At 39.9% G+C, this 23946-nt stretch overlaps 2 protein-coding genes across 4 annotated transcripts in view; one reads left to right on the top strand and one right to left on the bottom strand.

The window, feature by feature from the left end:
- LOC111869789 (protein Smaug homolog 1) overlaps positions 1–4166 on the bottom strand; it is an 82787-nt gene extending 78621 nt beyond the window's left edge. The window contains exon 1 of the mRNA XM_023861553.2: positions 4086–4166. The gene's annotated coding sequence lies outside the window, so the exon portion shown is untranslated. The remainder of the gene's footprint in view (positions 1–4085) is intronic.
- Positions 4167–4190: 24 nt separating this feature from the next.
- The window catches only part of LOC111869790, a 31704-nt gene continuing 11948 nt past the window's right edge, over positions 4191–23946 (top strand). The window contains exons 1-7 of one of the 3 annotated variants that reach the window (XM_023861560.2): positions 4191–4271; positions 4832–5001; positions 9377–9561; positions 14144–14381; positions 16444–16547; positions 19581–19690; positions 21847–22127. In XM_023861560.2, the coding sequence (XP_023717328.1) occupies positions 4264–4271; positions 4832–5001; positions 9377–9561; positions 14144–14381; positions 16444–16547; positions 19581–19690; positions 21847–22127 (1096 nt within the window). In that variant the 5' untranslated portion in view covers positions 4191–4263. The other 2 variants (XM_023861559.2, XM_023861558.2) reach the window with 2 other exon arrangements.

Genomic DNA, 23946 nt, shown 5'->3' with positions numbered 1-23946 from the left:
TTGAGATTTCGCCGCCAAGTTGATATTTAGCGATGAAGCAACATTCCATTTATCCGGGAAGGTTAATCGTCACAATGTGAGATTGTGGGGCACTGAAAATCCTCGTGCAATTGTAGCGCTTGAAAGAGATTCACCAAAGCTGAATGTTTTCTGTGCAATGTCACAGACAAAGCTGTATGGGCCGTTTTTCTTTTGTGAGAAAACTGTGACTGGTACATCTTACCTAGATATGTTGCAGTTATTGTTGTTTCCACAACTGGCTGCTGATTCCGGGGATTTTGTCTTCCAACAAGACGGGGCACCCCCTCATTGGAACATCAATGTTCGTCGCTACCTAAACAATGAACTTCGGCATCGCTGGATTGGGCGTGTTGGTGAGGATGACGTAGCTCTGTTCACTTGGCCCCCAGATCACCTGTTCTAACGCCTTGTGACTTCTCCCTTTGGGTGTACATTAAGGATCGTGTTTACGTACCCCCACTGAAAAGAACACTAGTAGAGCTGAGGGAATGCATCGATGCTGCAGTGATGACCATTGACAGGATGATGCTACAAAATGTGTGGAACGAGCTCGACTACGGCCTGGACGTGTATCGTGTGACCCAAGGGACATACACATAGAACATTTGTAGAATGTGAAGAAAACCTGGCGAGTTTACGGTTCTTTTTATATATCAATCATATTTATACGCGTATTGCTTTGGAAAATATAGCGTTTTAAAAACGAATGAATCATTTATAGTAGCCCTGTAGTGCAGTAACAAAGGATCCACTGTACGTAGTGACCTGGACGCCATGACTGCGCGGATATACGTGTACTCGTCCTGAAACTATGCACCAACAAACGTAACAACTATATACTAGCAGAAGGACCGGCCCCTCCTTCGTCGAAGAGGAGGCCCCATTTCAAACCACGTACATGTCTAGGAGAGAATACAAATCTTGGTTATGGATCTCGAGGAGACTGAAGTCAGCAATGACTGCTGGTGAAGACAAGCACCAAGTTAACTGACTGATGACCGAATCTGAACTGACTGAAGTCCGATCCATATCTACACGTAGCTTAAGAACTGTTTCCCATAGTAGTGTGACAGAGCTTGTTTGGAGTCCGTAAAGTACAAATGTCCTTACAAGCTCCGTGATTGCGGGTATACTCGTGCGAAACTACGGTACAACAAATGTGGTACCTACCCTGGAAGACAGTCCCCTCCTCTCGACGAAGACGTCATTTTAAAACACGTTAACGGTCTTGCAACGAACACAAATTAGGCCATGGGTCCCTATGGGACTCGAAACCAAGAACGACTGTGCTGGCGAGGACCAGAAGCAATTCATTGAACTGAACTGAACTGTATTAGGCGCGGGGTAGTCGCTAGCCAGCAAGGACATGAACCGCTGAGGCGGAGGAACTTACGGCGTTGGGAGCTGTTTCCAAGAAACAGCAGAGCGGGAGGACTTAGTGCGTGCTGTAGTGAACTGAAGAGTATGTGAATTAGCGACAGCGCTATGTTAAATTGTAGTTATGATTTATATCCAATAAATCCAATTACCAATCCAATACTGGTGTCAAAATTGGGATTATTTGGATTACATAACGTTAGATTTATTGAATTACTGGCTTATGCCTCCACGGTTGGCTACAAAGTGACAGACTGGGGGATTTCGAACCTCTGGCAGTCATAATCGAAGGGGCGAGAGTCGATATGATAACCAGAACGGACGTCCATGAAGAGGAAATGAGATCCAACCAGGAAAGGAAATTTCATGTAGAAATGAAAACCAATCAAATAAGACGGAAGCCACGATAAGGAGCGGCCGAGAGAATTGGAGGTTGCAGTACACTCCATCCGATCCGGGCTAGAAGAGACCATGATGTCCTGGCGTATCAGACGTCCTGGTTCGAGCTTACCAAAAGACACAGGGCCTTCACAAGAAAGATCGAAGAAATGCCGGTGGACATGGACGGAGTGCCTCCTAGAAACAACAGTGGGCGCGAGGAAAGACCTTCACGAAGAACTCGGCCTCGTGACCCAGGTCACGACAAAGGCGACGCAGACCTTAGTGGAAACTACGCCTATACAGCTAGAGTTCGAAAGGAAGTTGAAAAAAAAAGTCGAAGCCCGGGCCGCCCGCATGGCAGGCGAACTTTATATCACCGAAGCCCACGCTAAGTGCGGATCTTGCGAGAAGGTGAAACGGTGTAGGCGCGACACAGCCACCTAAATTCGACGGATAGGCCTCATGGGCAATCTTCCGACGGCAGTTCGAGACCACGGTGGAATACAATAACTGCACGCCCCACAACAGGCCCGCATACTTGACCACCGGCTTGAATGATCGGCCGTACACATTCTATATGGCGCCCCTTGGAGGGTCACGTAAGTAGAGGTTAGTGCGGCGATCGAGAACCGCTAGGGTGATCACTGTCTGCAAGCGTTCCACGCTCAGCTGAGAAGGGCCCAGGGCGTCGCGAATTCCCTGCAGGAATCTGTTGCAGTCATAGGCCACTTGGCTCACCGTGCCCACGTCGACTTGCCCGAACGTTGTACCAGTATAGAGGCCTCCAGTTCATTCGCCGACGGGGTAAGAGAGCAACAGAAAAGAAGCTAGCTGCACTTGACACGCAAGAAAACATTCGGCAAGGCACTCAATGTTGAACTTTCATTATACCTGCCTGGCAGCTATGCATCCACTGAAATAGTGTTTCCCGTATGAACTACATCTGGTCTGAAGAGAAATCATTGCATATGGACACAATACAAGCCATTTTGGCAGTGAAAACAAATACTAATTTCTCGTGTGAAGAATTTTGTGAAAAACTTGTATCAAATGCTGGAGTACTGAAAAAGATCCCATCTACAGACAAATACCTTGCCATTGCAAGGACCTCCTATTCAAAATAATCAAGGTACTGTAAAAATAATTATGTCTCACATATTATATTATTATGTTTGTAGTTTCAATGCTTAGGATAGTCCACCATTTCATGTACTGTATCACTTCACTTCAATTTCATAGACCTATTTCTTGATACTGTTCAATAACACGAATATAAAAAGATCATGACTGTAGGGTGTATTACATACCAGCTAACTTCCCCAGCTTCCACCAGTGACTTCAGAATGGCTGTCCCCGAAAATGCCAAGAAGAAAATGGTCACTTTAATACACTGCATACAAAATGTGTTTCATTTACCTCTTCAACAATACAATAAAATTTTCTTGTCGATGAATATTGGGCTAGATAAGCCAGGAAATGCATTTACATCTTCATGTAAAGTTGTTAAACACGTTCGACCTAAATGAAAACTGAAACGGCTGGGCGAATTTTCGTAGAATTCTCCAGTATTAAATTTCATAAAACTCCGTCCGGCAGCTTTGCACTGTTTCAGGTGTACAATGGGGCACGCAGAATCGTGAACGTGCTAAAAATTATTGCTTGGTATTTTAATTTCAATATAATAATTAGTCCATACTGAAGCTAATATTTCATGTTAGATGTATCACTGTTTGTTCTGTTGTTCTTTCTTCAACAGTTATAGTTTTCGTTCGGTGCTGGTATGTGCACGATAGTAAAACGAATCCGAAGAACCTTGTGTTTGAAAAATAAATGTTCATACGGATGTTTAAAAATGTTCCAAACACAAGTTCTTAATGCAAAAGTTAAAATACTTACATTACGCTATATAATATTATTGCTAACATAAACAGGGGGCGTTATCTTCATTGTCACGTCATTTACAGCTCACATGGAGGAATATTAATGGCCTACCTAAAATAACAAGTACAATATAACTATATACTAATAACAATAATGTAATTCAGTAATTTTCAGGGCATGTTACAAAAAATATATTTCTGTATATCAAATGGTGAGTCACATTTAGTATGTACATATCTTTCAAATCAGTAGCAAACGAACTATTCGGCACTGGAGCTACAGCAGCAAACACAAGCAAGACCGACCGCCAGACCTACCCCTCCTAAGATCAGTTGACAAACCTGGTAGCTGAGAATTCACAAAAGTCATTAGTATATGTTAAACATACTACTAGGAAAACTGTGTATATAACTATTTGTATTTACCAAATTAACTGGATGCTTCGCGCATAGCTCACAACATTTCCACATTGAAAATGCAACCCACTTCACACATTTAGTCAACAAAAAGTGTCGTTGCAGCACGGATTACAATAGGTCTAGAGTGACGTCACAACATGACACCGTTCTAGAATCGTAAATTTTCTCGCTTGTCTATCAGTCAATGAATAGGTAATTACAGTATTTCACGCAAATTCGAACGTAGCTTGTCATAGTAGCTCGACTCTGTAATGCTGTTTGAAATAATGTTTTTGTGCTCAATGTAGTTGACATAGCTTGAATATAAATAATTTATGTTCATAGAACTTCGAGTTGTCACTTGTTTCGCTGTGTCCATGAGTGAGTTCAGTTATTTTATAAAAATTGTGTGGGTGCAAGTGTATTGCCGTATTATGCAAGTGAATTAATATACGAAATACAGAATTACGGATAATGCAGCCGCAGTTAGCTGAATGTAACGCATTGTGGATGTTAAAGTATGTAGTTTAAATTGCAGAATAAGTGATGCTGTATGGTATTTGCTGCGTGCTGTAGAAGAACATAACGTTTCTGAGTCCCAATTCCCCACTTGGTTTTAAGGAATTTACAATGACAACAGAAATATTGGAATTACTTTGTAATTCAATGAAACTTGAGCGAGACAGAGGTGTTGGAGAGCTGCAGCGGGTTTTGCCAACATGTACTGAAAATGAAAGAGTGCAGTTTGAAGTTAATCTTGTACTTCTAATTAGTGATTCAGAAACATCTTGGGAAACGAAGCATGGTTGCTTGTTAGGAGCCAAAGCCCTGATCCCGTACCTGAATCTAGATGATGAGCATGAAGCTGATTTTGTACATAGAATTAAAGCCATTGCAGAAAAGTTCCTGACCGACATAGAAGTAAGAGTACGGATGGCAGCTGGTAAGTTCTTGCCATACTTGATGCAACTTTCGTTTAAAAGTAAGGAATGCATTTATAATATTGAACTAGAAACTGTAGAACCTGTTAGTGAACTGTGATGTGAGTCTCATCTGTTGCTCTACAAATATCTCATCTCTTAGTGCAGAACAGTAAGGCCCATTTCTTGTTTTGCAGTTGTCTCATCTGTATTTTGATACCATACTGAAGTAAGAACATCTAAAGTTGCAGATTCAAGAGTAGCACTGATTCTTACCCATAAATTGTCCTTGTGATTGGTTTCCACAATTCTTACCACCTGTTTTGTGTAATCCCAAAGATAAGAGTGGAACAGAATAAGTTCCAAAATTTTGAACACCCTAATTCAGTCCATAGTTCTGGGGTATACTCATTTAGACTTCCACAGATAATTTGTATAAAGGGAAGCAGGACTCCATGAGTTCAGATTGCTTAATTATTTTCTGTGTGTGGTGACATGTGAAGCCCAACCATGCAAAGAGAGTCACTGTGCAACTGTAAGTGAACATGTTCTAGGATACAGAATTACTGGGTTTTTGGACTTTTTCCATCGTCCAGAATTCTAGGAAATAGAAAACACAATGTTTCAGAAACTGGATCTGTTTCTGTCTTCAGGTGAGGAAGGAAGACACCTACTCAATTGAGCCTCAAGGAGCTAATCTCAGTCACTGGATGACAGCTGTCAGAGTTACCCAGCTATTTCAGCATACATGTATAAAACTATGCTAGTTCAGCGGGAGATAACAAGAAACCATAAAATAAAAAGTGTGATAGAGCATGCACATGTGCGGAACTAGGATAGAAAAGTAGATAGAAAAATTTGTGTTAGAAACCTAGCCAACAAGTCAATTTTTATTTTATGGTTTCTTGTTATCTCCCGCTGAACTAGCCCAGTCATATATGTTGAAATAGCTGGGTAAATCTGACAGTTGTTGTCCAGTGATTGAGATTTGCTGTTTCTAAGGGGTGCAGCTGAGTAGATGTCTTCCTTCCTCACCCGAAGGCAGAAACAGCTCCAGTTTCAGAAACATCATGTTTTCTATTTCCTGGAATTCCAGACGATGGAAAAAGTTCAAAATCCCAGTAATTCTATGTGTTATCCACCATCGTCAGAAACCTTTAGAATCTACATGTTCTAGGATGTTGGATTGGAGGAGGTGGTGATTTCAGACCCAAGACACCATCTCCTGATGTTATTTTGGTCTTATGCATGTAAGAACCAGAAATGCAATTGAGACTGTAACTCCAGATGGCCTTAGTTGAATGTGGCAATAATTTGAATCCCATCTCAACATTCATAAAGTGATAAATGCCAGTCAGATCACTAACACCACAGATGCACTGTCACTGTTTTTCTTTCACTCATGGGTGGGCATGACTTTTTAGAAACACTGATCATGCCGTGTTGTCCACTCCCTGAGCATGCAAGAAATTGAAGTTTAATAACATTTCACATTCAGGTAATATATAACTTTAAATGTTATGCACTCCCTCCTCACCTCAGGCATATACAGGGAAATTCTTATCTTTATTGATCAATTCACAGTGCTTCGCTTTACGGCAACCAGTGCACCACCGTCTGCAAGCCAAAGACAAATTCTTCCACTGAATCAATATGTCTGATGGCCAAAAACCTTTGAAATGAAGCAGTTACAGTTCACAGATCACAGGAGGTGTTGAAAATGCTGTCCCTCTACTCACAGACATTCCTCATACCAGCAGAAGAGGTTCTGGTTTACTCCTTGAAGCTGTTCTCCAGAAATATTCACAATTTCCCTATGAATGTTTTCTTTTAGTTCTTTTTACTTCGGGAGTTGCTCATGTAAACTTTGCCCTTTAAACAACCCCAGAAGAAAGAATCACAAGGATTAAGATCAGGTGAGTATGCTGGCCAAATACTATCACCAGTAATTCTGTCCACGCAGACATCAGACAAAGCTTGCATAGATGTGCAGTATGGGCATTTGTGGAATGTTGCTGAAACAAGCTGTTCAGGCTTTCTTCTTCCCTTAACTTCAGAAAGAACTGCCCAAGAATGACCTGTGCATATCCTTTGTAATTAATTCTTCATTAAAAACACAGGTCCAACAATCCTTGCACTTAGCAGCACACCAGACACCAACTTTCATGCGATACAGTAAGACGTGATAGGTTAGATGTGGATTCTGGTAATTAAAGTAGTGATTATTTTGCATACTTATGTATCCCTGAGAGTGAAACAATTCTTCATCAGAAAAGAGAGTCAAATGCGGATCGTTTTCATCTTTGATGTCAGACTGTAGAAACCAATTACAAAGATGAACTCTGCTAGCAAGATATTGCAGTTGGTTGGGAATGGATTGCTGCTGCTTTATTAGATATAAGCTTCAGCAAATTTGTTGCCTTTTTTGCAGTTGACTTTGACACCCCAGTCTCTTGAGATAGATGGTTCAATCATTCTGCATATGTTCAACTCTGGCTCCTCTGTCATATAACTTCTCCACAATAAGCACTTGGCACTTAAGTTTTTTTTTTGTGGTTTTTTTTTGTCTATGAACAGTCCTGTTTATCTGAGTTTATTAACCAAATTGTGAGAATTATTTGCCCTCTGGGAACTCTTTCATTGTGATGTTTATATTGGAGAATTTTACCAACACAGGTGTCATACAAAATACACATTACTGTAAAATATACTGCACCATCACATAACACACTGATCACTTGTGAGTAACCAAGAACAAAACGACTACTGGAGCTGACAGCTGCAGCCCACAGCTGCCAAATCATAAAGATAGGTCTGTCTTCTGGGATATATGCTGTGTAGTCCATTGAAAGTTAACCAGCATTTCAGAGGAACATGTCTCCTTCATCTTCAGGGTTTAAGAATAAGCCACCCAAGAAATTAGCATGAAGCAAATATCAAGTGGAGCTCTGATTGCTATGTGCTTCACACTGGTTTCTTGACTTTCAACATACTATGCCATGGAACATAATGCTGTGAAGCAGTGAATAAAGTTAATAAGTTCCCTGTACTGTGTTATGCCTCTTCTAATTGAACCACCGACAAACAGCTAGTGTAAGCCTGAACAAACTGCCTAGCAGTGTATTTAATGGGCTGGCTAGAGGTGTCAGACAATGCGTTATCTGATAACTTCTTCTGACAGTGTGTACAATACCACTGAACCATGAAAGTAACACTTTTTAATGTTTTTAAGTGTTTCCTGGATTAACATGGTTTTTACACTTTTGTAGTGAGTATGTATGAGATCTAGAGTGACAGCACGTGTAAAAAATAATGAAGCACATTCTTTATCATGCAAATAAAAGCATAGGCTGGAAATGAGAACGTGAATATTAGAAAGTAGTGATATGTTAGTATCTTGACTTAAATACGTATGCATGTATACCTGTGACTTATTATTATAGCTCACTTAGTAATGAAACAGTTATTTAACCAGTGTGGTATCAATTTTTGGTAACAAATGCAAGAGTTTTTTTTTCTTTCTTTCTTTCTTTCTCCGTTCAGATAAAACTCGTGTTATTGCATATCATACAATTTGCAGAAGTCATGTGGCAACTGATAATGTGGGCCCCTTTTTGACTCATTGATGTGCCACTGTCTCAGAACTGACAGAATCTTGAATGTGTGTGAATGATGCACTGACAGTATGATCACCTGGTCAGGACATGACTGGAACTTGTTCCTTTAAAGCTAAGAATGGCTCTCATGGGGTCAGTGTTTATAATCTGTAAAAAGCTGGAAGTAAAGGAATATTTCCAGTACTGCAACACAACCAGCTGGACTACAAGTATGGAGATTTATCACATGGGCCTTTCAGTAATTCAAAACAAACTTTGAACCTGTGATGCCGGTCACACATCTTGACTGAGGACGTTGTTTGTTTGCCAACATTGCCCAAAGCATCTGGACTGTTCCCATTGCAGACTTCACCAAATGCAGGCGCATGGCAATAAATGTAGAAGCAGTAGCACCACCTGTCACAGTGCCACTTTACTTTTGTCTTGGGAATTGATGAATTTACTACATAGTTTTAGGCGTTGATAGGAATATTTTATGTAATCCATTTGTGCAGATTAGTGTCGTGTGGGATATGATACTGCACAGTTTGGCAGATTATCGATATTTTGGAGGAACTTGCTACCACCATCACCAGAATAGTAGAATACAGAGGCAGGACATTCTTCCAAAACATCAGTGAACACTTGCCATGACTACATGGTGTCACATTCGTATGACTATAATCTGCAAACACTGCTATGAGATCCTCAAATCATACACATAAACAATTTAAAAGCCTAATGGACGTTGCAAATGGTCAGCTGTCTACTCAAGTTCACAATAATATGTACTTTGTTACAGGTGAAGTATTAGGTGTACTTTGTGGAAAAATTGGCCCAGCTGTGTATCAAGATTGTAAGGAGTATGTGTTGCGATTGATACAGAGTAATTTGGAGAGGCAAGTGACCCATGATGATGATGGCTCAAAACATGAGCAATTAGAAACTGAAAAACTAATGGAAAAGCTAGCAGGTCCTTCCCAAAGGGTAAGTTGTCATGCTCAACTCTTTAGGAAATAACAAATCATATTTGAAAGAATGGTGTACCTATTTGTATGAGTTATCATTGAAGATAGTATTAGATTAATTGAAAGTGTCAATTCGGTTTCGAAGTTGAACTTTTCACTGTTATTGGTAAACTTTATACCATATATATGGAGTGCTATGACATCATTTTTTTTCTTTGGTGGATTGCATGTTAAAGTTCTTTGACTTCTCCAACTCCTCAGCCTTTTTCCCTTATGCTTTGTTATTTATTTCTTTAGTTGTTCATGGTTTATATATTGAAGCTGTATAGATCCACATTTTCTTGACCTTGGCACCAGCTGGAAGTGAGTGGTCAGCTTCACACCCCAGTTGCTTTACCCCCGGGGAAAGAGCCTGGTACGCATTGGATAGGAGGTTGGGTGGACCACAGAGCCAGTCTGGACGACATGGAGAAGAGAAAATTCTTGACCCTACCAGGGCTTGAACTCCAACCTCCCAGTTTTTCAGCCTGTAGGCATTTGCTATACCGACTGCACTATCCCATACATCCACTCACCCATGTGCCTTCATGGTATAGTGCTTAATTAGTTAAGTGCATGGACAACTTTACCTATATAATGAAGCTGTCAGTAGCTGAAATTATATAGCATATATTAATGGGTTTGTTGTGCCCAGTATCCACAATAGTCTTCAATAATGGATTTAATATTGGTTTTCCTTTGTCTCTATTAGTGACAAGTATGGAACATTTTAGACTTACTCAGGACAACTGGATTTTTGGACAGTCTGTTGTCTGGTATTCTAAAGAACATGTTTCAGAAACTGGATCTGTTTCTTTCACTCAGGTGAGCGAGTGGGAGACACCAACTCTGTTGGTCTGTTAGAAAGAGCTAACCTCAATCACTTTATATCAGTATAACTGCAGATACACACACACACACAACATGAGGTCAGCGTTTATCTACAGGAGCTAACAGTAAAATATACAATAAAAATACCAGACAATGGACAAAGTCCAAAAACCCAGTAATCCCGAGTGTTATACACCATCGTGAGAACTCTTTAGAATTTATTTTAGGCCTGTTGTCTAAGTCTTTTCAACATGGCTGTAGTACAGAAATTATACCTGGAATCTAAATGCTGTATTTAGTTAGCCCCATTAGATATAAGAGTACTGTTAAAAATGATGGGAGGTAAGATACTGACATATTTGGCAGATGTAGTTCTTGTTGGCAGTAGATAAATGAAGATCTTTATGTGATGAATGTGGCTAGTGATACCACTGGTGTGCACCACCACTTAATGTTTGTGGAGATCTTGGTGAGCCATTTGATCAGTAGGTAAATAGTCAGGAACCAGGAAAATCTGCAACAAGACTTGAGATTGATGGCTGAAAGCTGCCAACAGTGTCATTTTAATTTCAGTTGTTCGTTCACTGGTTTGGCAGAGATGAAATCTAAGTCTAAATGTCCTTCACATTCACCCAGTCATGTCATATGGTATAAGCTCTGGAAAAACACAAGTAACAGATTATTCCATATGTAGAATACAATAATCAGAATTATTGCTGATGCTTAGAGAAGTTATGTACAGGTTTGTTTAAGAGAGTTTTGCATACTGACGCTCATCTTATTAGTGTACATTTGCTTTAATGATGTTTATAATAGTTACCTATGAAATTTTTGCAGTCAAATTAAGAGGCTCATAAACTGAATACTAAGTAGAGTAATGATATGCACAGACCAGTTACTAATATAACTGTGTTCCAAGAAGGTGTATATTATGTGGAATTATATTTCATATAAAGCACAACTAAGAATTAAATGCCTTTTCATTAACAGAAGTCAAGTGTCATTTGGCATTGTCACACACCCCTTCTGCTCTCTTGATGAATTGGCAAACCTTAAATAATTAATAGAGCTTGCTCATTATACTCACGTATGGAATTTTAATATTTACAGTGGAATAATCATAAGGATTTTGTTGTTTATGTAAAGTTAAGTGTATGATGTGTCTTTCACTTCTTCTGCCATATCTTGCTTATTATGTTGATTTGTAAAAGATAAAGTTGTCCCTGTGCTTAACCAATTAAGGATTATGCCACAAAGGCATGTGGAGAGTGGATATATAGTTCCACATTTTCTTGACCTTGGCACTAGTTGGAGGTGAGTAGTCAGCTTCATGCCCCTGCCAATTTAACCCCATGGGAAGAGCCACCGGTACGCATTAGATAAGAAGTTGGGTGGACACCAGAGCCAGTCTGGACAATGCGGAGAATAGAAAATTCTTCACCCTACCAAACTCCGATCCCTCTGTTGTCCAGCCAATAACCAGTCACTATACCAACTACGTTTGAAGTTCCTACACATTTTTGTGTACATGCCTTTCCAGAAGCCACTTTTGTGGACTGACTGATAGCCATCCAGCACCAGGGGAGGCTGGAATATGGCTTCTTTGAGATAGTCTGGGTTTTGCCAGGTCGGGTGTGTAGCTAAGTTTTCCATAGACAATAAATTTGTGTATTGCAAAATTAGTAAATGTTGAATAATTTTATATACCACTTCAGTCCTCTCTTCCTTTCTATAAGGAATGGCTGCAGCATTGGATGAGGAGCACTAATCCCTTACATGAACCCAATGAATAGTTTTAGTTTTCTTTGAAATTTCATGGAATGTGGAAATGGATGACACATCTTCCATGTCTTTCCATTCATGACCATCGGTCTCTGCAGCAATAATTTCACCCTTGTTTAAATTTTTTACTTTCAATAAAGCTGTGAATTCTTTTCGTGTTCAGGCAAGAAGGTCCCTGCTATCTTAGCAACACAGCAAGGAATGGTGGATTCTAATAATTATTCATCCACAGTGAATGTCCTGTGTCTACAAAATGATCCATAAGTTTCAGAATAATCCTGGAACTTTGTTTCTGAGTTTGTCAGGCACATCAGTATTTGTGACAATGTTATTCCAGCCCCTGGGTACATCATGAAATCCCACAGGTAACCAGATGTTGACTCATGAAATTCAGAGGATTTTTATCCCAAATTTAGCGGCCTCTAATGAGGTGCAATGTATGAAACCCAAGCCCCCTTCAACATGATACCAAACTCATCAATAGCCACATTGTCTCCTAGCAGATATGCTAACAGAGAATATTGGCAAAATATTTCAACTGTGCTGTGAAGTTTGAAAAGCTCTTGTGATACAGAATAGATTTCTTTAATGCTTTTGTCAGTGAATTTCAAAATTAGTTTGACTCTGTCTTGTGCCACATTCTCTTGAATATACAAGGGGGAACCCAAAAATAACCGGAAACGACCTGTTGCGCACGCATGCTTTGTAGTTATGAGTTGTGCTGCTAGGTGGTGTTAACTGGGGGTCTCCCGCGACTGTTAGTGAGCTGGCGTCCATCTGAGTTAAGTGGTTTGCCTGTGGTGCTCTGTTGTGTGTATTCCTGTTTCAACCCTTTGGCGATTAGTGAGATGGCCGACCAGAAGGAACAAAGAGTGTGCGTGAAATTGATGAAGATCGTCGAAAGACCATTGACCAACTTTCTGAGGAAACGAACATCTCGTGGAGCATAGTCCAGCGAATTGTAACCAAAGGTTTGCACATGAGACGGGTGTCTGCAAAATTTGTTCCTCGCTTGCTCAGAGATGACCAAAGAGAAAACCGCGTGAATGTTTGCCGCGACTTGAAGAGTGAAGTGCAGTTTTCCCTAACAGAAAGCAAAATTTCATGCACACTCTTTGTTCCTTCTGGTCGGCCATCTCACTAATCGCCAAAGGGTTGAAACAGGAACGCACACAACAGAGCACCACAGACAAACCACTTAACTCAGACTGACGCCAGCTCACTAACAGTCGCGGGAGACCCCCAGCTAACACCACCTAGCAGCACAACTCGTAACTACAAAGCATGCGCGCGCAACAGGTCGTTTCTGGTTATTTTTGGGTCCCCCTTCGTATGTGTTTCAGTGAAGGCATGCCTGTAAAATAACTCTTTTCCATGCTCCCGCATGATGCTCATTGTTCTGTATATATGTAGATATGCGAAGTGTGACATGTATATTATTACTTCACTAGTTACTGGCTTCCAGTTCCTCACATGAGATCTGGGCTTCTAAATCCATCTTCAGTTACGATTCCTACCTACCTGCTAGTCCCTGGGGCAATGAAACTTGCAACTTCTTGATAAAAGAATGTTAAGAAAAGTGTTAACAGTATTACCCACAACTTCTTGTAGGTCACTTCCTCCAATAAATGGTAATTTATTATACTGCATCTCAGTAATCAGTTTAGAGTCACAGCTCTTATTTGATAATGGTGCAGTTAGAGAAATTTTGTCATTATTTTCATCTTCAGTTACACTTATTAGTGGATCTGAAACACATTTAGTTCGTAAGAAAGCGGTCATGATTGTTGAATAATAAGCATGTAGACCACTTATTGGGGAAAGAATATTTTTTGCTTGCGTACAAAGTGAATGTATCTCAGAGACTTAAACCTCTGTGACAGAACCCTTCTACTGTAATGTCCCTGTTGTTATTGAATGAGTTCTGACTTCATGTATGCCTCATTTAGCGCAACAGTGCTGAAGCAGCCCAGATTTTCCATGATACAGCTGGATGGAAGAACTTGGAGACAAGCCTCAAATGCTTACAGGCAATGATTGATGGGTGTGGTGCCAACTTTCAGCTATTTGTGGATGATGAGTTGCTGGAACTTATCTTCACAACTTTAACACACACCAATAGATTTGTCCGTGAAACTGGCTTTTATGTCTGCTCATCTCTTGTTAGCTGTGGCAGTACTGATCAAGGTACACATAATTAAGAAAAGCAGTAAACACTCTTGAGACATAAGAAAGCATTTGTCAATGGAAGTGTACTTGGTTTATATATAAGATGTGTATAATTTGAATGATTTCCATTTACAGTAAATCTCCCATATCTTATTTTATATTAGTCAATTTCTTCAGTTTTTAGCATTGTTAAAGACACAAACAAGATGTTTTCTCCTGAATTATTAATGCATCTCAACTACTGTGCCATTGACTTGTACTGGTGTGCTTCTGTTTTGCTGTTGTAGTTAATAAAATAACAGGTTCGTGTGTAGCAATAACTTCTCAAGGTGTGATGACACCTCTGTGATGTTGAGGCACAAAAAATTATTTTACCCTGTTTTACAGAATGATTAAATGTACAGATGACAACACAATTGCATGTTCAGTAAGGAACTGTCACTAGTAACTTCATTGTTTGGTATCAGACCATCAGTTATGTCATTTAATCTGTAACTAATTTCCTAAAGTCTTGTTAATAATACAGAGTTTTTCTCAACTGGCCAGATTGTGTTTGCCTGATCATGATAATAGCGGAACATTCTGTGTGCAACAAATGCATGAGTAGGGAGGTCATCAGCATTGTTACTGTGCAGAACTGCACCTGCAAATTACTCACTAATGCATATCAAATATCTTTGTGTATTTCTTCTCATAAGACCATTCAGACGTCAGTTTCATGTTCTCACAGTACTGATATGGGTGAAAACACACATGAACAGTGGGCTTTTGTGTATATGGAAGATAAAGCACATAGGAGGGGGTACCCAAAAGAAACCGAACTTATTTTTTTTTAAACTTATTTATTCAAATTTTAAGCACAAACCTTCAATCCCCTTCAGAGTACTCTCCACTTACACTAATACACTTGTCAAGTCTGTTATTCCATTTTTCAAAACATTGTCTAAATTCATCTTTTGAGATGCTTGACAGCGCCTCCGTCGTTTTTTCCTTTCATGTCTCTTTTCATTCGAGGAAACAAAAAAAAGTCGCACAGGGCAAGGTCGGGTGAGTATGGAGGGTGAGGAACAGGGTCATACCATTTTTGGTCAAGAATTGTCATACAGACAGGGCTGTGTGAGCAGGGGCATTGTCATGATGGAAAAACCAGTCACCTGACTGCCACAAATCAGGCCGCTGAGCTCCAAGTCACTCCCAACAGCTCCACAATTTCTTCAGTGGTCCATCGTCGATCTTCCTTGATGAGTTCACGATTTTTTTTCAACATTTTCATGTGTTCAGGCCGTGGAAGGACGACCAGGACGAGGTTTGTCATCAATTGACATTTCACCATTTTTGAAACGGGAAAACCACTCAAACACTTGAGTTTTCCCCATAGCATCGTCCTTGTACTCCGTTTTTAACATTTCAAGAGTTTCTGTTCCACTTTTCCCGAGCAAAAAGCAGAATTTCACCGCCGCACGCTGTTCACGAAAATCAGCCGTTGCAAAAACGAAGATCACACAAAACAGTTGTCACTATAAACTCTGCCGAAACTAGTCCTTACCTTCTGAAGCAACGGTAGTCGGCTTATCGACTCAGGAATGTTGGAATGTTAGCTCTATGCGCTCATAGCGGCAAAACGAGGTACTACAAAAGCTCTGCCCACAAAAAAATTAGTTCGGTTTCTTTTGGGTACCCCATCGTAAATTGTGTAAAGATTCCCCTAGAAGTATCCTGTTGTTCAAGTTCACCTGTAAGCAGTAATTTATAAAGGAAAATGGCTGTGTGCAATTTATGTCCTCTTATTTATTTATTTATTTATTTTTTTTTTGAGAAAAGAATTACAGTGTTTATTTCTTGCTGTACATTCGTAAAAATTGTCTGGAGAGATAAAGTTGCAGCATTGATTAATTTGATTTCATTTTTCAGAACTATATAGTAAAAATGGTTGTTTATATATTTTATTTGTTTTTAGATGCTTTCACCAATTTTACCCTTATCTGAATTATACACTGGTTTTTGCTGCTAGAGATATATTTATGTATAAGGTGATGATATATAGTATTTATATATATGTATGAACATTTTAATTCCACAGATGCAGAAGGCAGAGATAGTGTTAGTGCAATGAACCCTATCTACACGTATGGGCATGAGTTCAGCAAACACTTAGCACAGGGACTAGCAGACAACTGGAGTCAGGTTAGCAAATGTCTGGAGCTGAACATGAAGCTTGTGGTTATGGTACCCTGCATTATTTATGCCATTTTTCCATACAACAGATATTGGAAGCAGTGTTTTCTATATGTTTTTTTTTTCTCAGTTTCAAGAAACATATCAAATCTATGTAAGATTTGAGATTTTCACAGCGGTGACTATGAAGAAAACAGTCTTCTGGGATGTGGCGCTGTATAGATAATGTGTTAACCAACGTTTCAGAGAAACGTGCTGACTGTCAGCACCTGCTCACGCTGGTTCCTCGCTCATTGATTTTTTCTCTTTTCTTCTACCCTGAAGATGTAGGTGATACGTTCCTCTGAAAACGTCGGTTAACACAATATCTACATGGCGCCACATCCCAGAAGACATCTTTCTTCATATCAAATCTAGTCCACAACATGTCATTCAGTTCATTAAATTTACTTGCTTAATCCTGAATCCATATTTATAAGAGTTTTACAGACTTTTTCAGTTGTAAGATTCCGTAATTTTCTTCATGCCACCATATTTACAACATATGGCCTGGTATAGTGTGCTGACTTCATTTATGTACTCATACATCATAACTGGAAGATGTGAAAGTTATGTAATCTGAAATTAATATAACCCACTGGTCAGCATATGAGCAATATATAACGGGTTTCTGTGCTTGCATCCTAGCCAAAGGAGAGTTCAGAAATGTTTGTGTAAATAAGATCTAAAAGTTTGTGACAAATTACTTTGTTACAAATATTATATTTTTGGACATTATCCATCTTCTTGTCTTTATCTAAAAACCGTCCTATTTGTTTTTCAAGACATTTTGGAGACTGGATTCTCTGTCCATCTTCAGCTAAAAACCTACTCAGTTGGGCCCAATTGAAAGAGTTAGTCTTCATCTCGAGACACCTATGCCAGCTTCAAGATGGGGTACATAAATCAAACACAGCACAAACCGCCTGCGAGAGCTAAGAAAACATTAAATTATTGAGACTCCACATGTATGAGGCCTTGCACCAGAGAAGTATCTCGATTGAAATCATCTCTGAAGTGAAGCAATAGTTCTTATGGTACCAACACAAGAAAAACAAAATTTTCCCACTCAAACCACACTTGACCGTGTTGTAATCATCTCTGAAGTGAAGCAATAGTTCTTATGGTACCAACACAAGAAAAACAAAATTTTTCCACTCAAACCACACTTGACCGTGTTGTAATCATCTCTGAAGTGAAGCAATAGTTCTTATGGTACCAACACAAGAAAAACAAAATTTTTCCACTCAAACCACACTTGACCGTGTTGTAATCATCTCTGAAGTGAAGCAATAGTTCTTATGGTACCAACACAAGAAAAACAAAATTTTTCCACTCAAACCACACTTGACCGTGTTGTAATCATCTCTGAAGTGAAGCAATAGTTCTTATGGTACCAACACAAGAAAAACAAAATTTTTCCACTCAAACCACACTTGACCGTGTTGTAATCATCTCTGAAGTGAAGCAATAGTTCTTATGGTACCAACACAAGAAAAACAAAATTTTTCCACTCAAACCACACTTGACCGTGTTGTAATCATCTCTGAAGTGAAGCAATAGTTCTTATGGTACCAACACAAGAAAAACAAAATTTTTCCACTCAAACCACACTTGACCGTGTTGTAATCTCTTGACTTCTGCTGTGATAACAGGGGCCCAGATGGGAGAGATGTCCAAACTGGGTTGACTGATCATGTTGGGCTAACTTGGATTTTTCCAGCAAACCCTTTGTCAAGTTATATTTGTGTTCCTTAATGCATACTTCTGAAGGTCTGCTTGTTTTGTTGATGTAACATCTGCCGCAGTTGCATGGGATGCTGTAAACACGCTGCTTTGTCTGCTGGGCGTCTCTAACCAGTCCAGTTTTCATCAGTGTCTCATGGAGTGTATGTTTAGTTTCGAAGATGGTTATGGGATGGAAACAGTTCCCAATGCATCTGAATTTCTCGGAATTGCCCTTAACATACAGGATGACTACAGTGCCCTGGTATACTGTGTCTGGAGAGAGACGATGTCTTGCCGATGGCTTCATTACACAGTCAACGAATTCTTTTGGATATTCACTGAGCATCAGATCATGTCTTATGTTTTTAATTTCGTTGTTAAAATTCTTCTGGTTTTAACATATGACATTCGCTTGGTTGACCAAACTATGAACGACTCCTCTTTTTAAGTGATGTTAATGGTTGGACTTGAAATGAAGGTAACCAGTATGAGTAGGCTTCTGGTACACTTTTATGGTCATTTTTGGTCCCCACTTCATAACCAAAATGTCCAAGAATGGAAGGGTATTATTAGCCTCAACTTCATAGTGAATTTGATGGTAGGCCTAATGTTGATATACTGGAGAAATTCCTGTAACTTTGCTGGTCCATGTGGCCATATCACAAATGTCTTGTCAATGTATGCGAGTCATTTAGCATGTCTGTAGTCATGACACAGCTGTTTTGAAAAATAAACAAGACAGTTTTTAGATAATGACAAGACAATGAATAATGTCCAAAAACATAATATTTGTACTAATATTTATGTATTCAGTGCTGTGTTGTATAATTGTGTGTTCACAACCAAGGCTGATGGAACATACACCAATAGATGTCGCACACCTGTTTGCAGTAGTGATTTTGAAACTCTGGTTGCTTGATGCAACTCCAGGTTTCTGAAGAGCATTTTGACAGATGTCATATCATCAGTAGCACATACTTTTAAATTTAAAAAGTTTGTGACCCAGTATTCTTTAGGTACCAACAAAGATATTAGAAGTGTATGATTGTTGTTCAGAAGGATTGACATAGAAGCATTTTGTCCGCTAGCTAACTTTAATCTCATGAACAAAAGAAAAAATGGTTCTGTGTTTAAAATAATTTCGGAAACATTGATCTGGAACATAAGTATGTACCCAACATACTTGAGAAATTGTACAATATTGATGAACTGTGATAGAATAAAAATGGAGTGTTATCTCTGTTATGACTAGTACTTCGAAATTCCTTACAATAGGTACGACTCTCAGCATCTGTTGCTGCACGAAAATTCCTTACTTCACTCCCTGATGATAAAGCTCGAGAAATTTTCTACCCAGAATTACTGCCAAGAATGTGTCTCAACAGGTATTGTATACCAGTTCTCATTTCTAAGAATTTTGTATACTGACTGAGTAACTAATTGGATCTAGATCCTAAGAAGCTAATAATTACTCAGATAGTCAAGAAGTATTATTTTATGAATATTATTAGAGGGGGTGGGTTTCCCCATGCACTTAGACCAGTTATTGGTCCATTGTGCATCCCCCTTTAATTTCTACTGTCGCCATACCCTACCAGTACTGGTGCGTACTATCAGCTCCGTTCAGCCAACGAGGTCGGCCCTCGGTACCTGATATCTCCCCCATCTACCAGAGGCATTGGAAACTACTTGGGCGGGAAACTTGTTGCCTAATTTAGCTCAGAGGTCTCCTAGAGACATGAGGATCTTTTTACATGCTGTAAATCTACGACACGGGACCCATGGCTTAAAGTCCCTCCTGGAGGACTTGTTCCCTGAATTTTTCTGCCCTTAAAAATTCCACTACCTCCGCCAGGTTTGAACCTGCATACCTTTAGTCATGAGGTGGGAACGTTACCCCTAGACTACGGAGGCCGCTTAGTCAAGAAGTAACTTGCCTTTTATGCAGCCTGAAGGTTTGTTACTGTGCTCACAATGGCATGCCATTGGTCCCTCTCCTCAGTCAGATCAATCCAGATCACACGTTCCTACCCTGTTTCTTTCTTATCCTTCTCATTGTTGTCTTCTTGTCTATACTGAGGCCCACTAATTGGTATTTTCTCCTTGATCTTTTCAACCAAATCTCTGGAAGCATCTTTTATTGCTTCCCTGCATGCTATATGTGATATAAATCTCATTTTTGATTTGATATCCAAGTAACATGGTGAAGTGTGCAAATTATGCAGCATTCATCAACCAGGGCAGGAATCTATCGTCTCCAGTGCAGTGATCAATGGAAACCTAAATCCGATACTTTCGGACATGCATACATAATTCAGGACATGATAAAAGAACCCATATTACAAATGGGGTCTGACAAAATTATACTGAGGCATGTATATGAAAAACCCTTCACAGTCAGATTTCCTGACAGGAGTGAATGGGAAGACGGGATTTCGGCCCGATATAAAAGGGGGACTGGTCTGGTATACAGATGGTTCCAAGATAAATAAGGGCACTGGAGCTGGTGTGTTCTGCTATGGCACGAGGCGGAAACTTAGTTTCAGCCTTGGGCAGTACACGACGGTATTCCAGGCAGAAGTCTATGCCATTAAGGCATGTATTATGGAGAATCTAGATAGGAAGTACAGAAATAGGAACATCTACATTCTATCTGACAGCCAAGCTGCACTTAAAGTGCTTGACAAACAGCAGATCAACTCAAAATTGGTCTGGGATTGCCACCAAACTATCATGGAACTGGCCAAACATAACAGGGTACAACTGATGTGGGTGCCAGGGCATGAGGGTACTGCTGGAAACGAAATAGCAGACCAATTAGCTAAGATTGGAGCTGAGCATGCATTCATAGGACCTGAACCAGCCTGTGGCATCTCTATAGGAGTTGCCAGACAGGCAATCAGGGACTGGACAAATATGAATCACAAGAAATACTGGGGATCCTTCACTGGACTCAGGCAAGCAAAGGGACTCATACAAGGACCCCCTACTAAAAGAGCAAATTAACTGTTGAAGTTAAACAGGAACCAGCTACAATGGGTGGTAGGACTACTTACAGGACACTGTCACCTTAAAGGGGGACTATTTCTTTTCTAGTGGGGTGGGTCTAAGTCCCTTGTACTGCGGCCACTTCTGGCCTATTGTACCAGCCCCAGATGATATGTGAGCGTGATTGTGGGGCAATTGGTGGAAAGAGGATTGGCAGGGGAAACCGAAGTACTCGGAGAAAACCTGCCCCAGCGCCACATTGTCCACTACAAATCCCACTTGACCAGACCCCGGGATCGAACCCGGTGAGAAGCGAGCGACTAACCGCTTGAGCTGTGGCACGGCATCAGCCCAGACTTAGTGCCAAGTGATTTTCATGTGTTTCTGCATCTTAAAAGTTTCCTTGGTGGCCACTGAGAAATGATGGATGCAATATGATCTTACTTTTATAAAGTTACTATTTGCATCTTGGGGAGAGAATATTTAAAAATTAATATATGCTTGTACCCTATATAATGAAAGTTATGAGTAGTTTTTCTGTAATACATTGCAGATATTACGTGGCAGAAGGAGTACGCATCTACTCTCAGGAGACCTGGCGCCAGGTGACAGGAACAGCTGGGAAGGATCTAGTCCAAAAATACATCTCATATACTGTGGATTATTACATATTAGCAACAGAATCAGATAACCATGCTGTGCGAGAAGCAGCTTGTGCTTGTATTGCTGAACTTGCAGCAAAAATCCATCCTCAAGCCACTCGGCCATATGTGGAGCGACTCTTGGAAACTCTGCTTGTCTGTTTTCAAGATGATAGCTGGCCGGTGAGAGATGGTAGGTATCACACTTGTGTGAAACTGTGTTCTTTGATTCTCATTATGGTACATTGTGATTTAGTATGCAGATGAAGTTGGAAGATTGAGCAGCCTAGTTCGGTACTTAAGGGACTGATTTGAGTGCAGGAAGCCTCTCTGCTGATGCACTGCTTATTGTGACTACAGCTTTCCCAGGTCTCTGCTATATAATACCTTGAAATACAGCAGCCATTTCCTGCCCAACCTTTATAGATCTCCCTGAACACTGCAATAGAATATTTGATATTCTGCTTTGAATTTGGGAGGTTTAAGATGCAGGTCCTAATGCAGAGACTGGCTATCCTCAACGATTTGCCACGGTTTTCCACACTACCTGTAGACATATGCTGAATAGTAGTTTTGTAAAATCTGAAAGGAAAGTAACAAAAGACAGTTTTGTTGACACCATGAAACAGTCTATTATTGAGTTAGTCCTTTGTTCAAAGAGATGATAGAGGAAGAGGGAGAAATCCTGGTCTCTTTTTCTCCCTTTATCTGCCTCAGTTACAGTCCATTAATAGTGAAATGCTTATTGCACTATGGTGACATGGAAATTGATTTTCAGTTTGCTGATGTTTTCAGAATGCAACAGAGTCAGTAATCCTCATGTTACAAAGGTGTGACTCTGGAAAGATTGATCAAGCTAACTAGTATCTTCAGATATAACTAGTATAACCGTTTCTTAATCTTATTGATCTACAGATGTAACTAGTATAACCATTTCTTAATTTTATTGATCTACAGATATTAAGTAAATTATCACAAATATCTTCACTTTTAAATAGGTTGTAATTCACGAATACTGTAAATAGAAGCACACTTTCTCTCTGGGCCATGTTTCCTAGGATTAATTAATGAAGTGATATATTTATGGTCCTCAGTGAGGTAATGAAAGTCCACCAACATTGACGTGTGTTACAGCAGCCATTAATTTTAGTAGTTTTGCATTCTTCCTTAGAATTCACTCTCTTTTTATTTTGTGAGGGAGTTCATTAAATAGGTCACAATTGGAGGTGAAACAGCTGCAATGGATGTAATAGGTTTGCTATGTGTATTACTGTTTAGCATCACAGTCCAGCTTCATGAGAGTCTAGGTAGCAGAAGCTAGAAAGAGCTAACCTCAGTCACTGAATCTGACAGGGTTTGTCCAGTGTTTGTGGTTAGTTCTTTCTAAGGGACCCAACTGACTAGATGTCTTCCCCGCTCACATAGAAATACTGCTGTTTCAGAACTAGCAAAAGCTAGAAAGAGTGTGCATGATGCAATGATGTGCTGCAATGTGATCATTTCATATTACAGTGTAACCACTGTGCATGACCAATGCGTGACTGTTGGTCAGTGCTGTTTCAAACTGGACAGTGACTTTCAGCCAGACGTGTTTCGAGGCATGCAGCACCCTACACTGATATGAAAAATCATTAAGTTGCAGCTGGACTATAGCAGGGACACTGTTAGGGTCATTATTTATATGATATGATATTATATTATATTTATTTATATAAAGGAGTATTTTGGCATTGCAATATTTGGACCCTGCACAAGTTGCTGCAGAAGTTCAGCACACAGCCAGTAAAATTTAAACATGTTGAGAACATGGTGTATCCTCATGTGGAGGGAACAAAGATCGAATTTCAAAAAGAAAAGTATCTCTGTTTTTGTAAGATTTGAGGCTTACACGGCGGTGACTATGAAGAAAGCAGTGCGGGAAGGTCTATATTGGGCAGACAGGCCGCTCCGTGGACATGAGGTTGAAGGAGCATCAGCGGCACATCCGTCTTGAACAACCGGACAAGTCGGCC

The sequence above is a fragment of the Cryptotermes secundus genome, unplaced genomic scaffold, assembly GCF_002891405.2.
Source record: "Cryptotermes secundus unplaced genomic scaffold, Csec_1.0 scaffold123, whole genome shotgun sequence".
Lineage (NCBI taxonomy): Eukaryota > Metazoa > Arthropoda > Insecta > Blattodea > Kalotermitidae > Cryptotermes > Cryptotermes secundus.
This window is presented reverse-complemented; position numbering and strand designations above follow the sequence as displayed.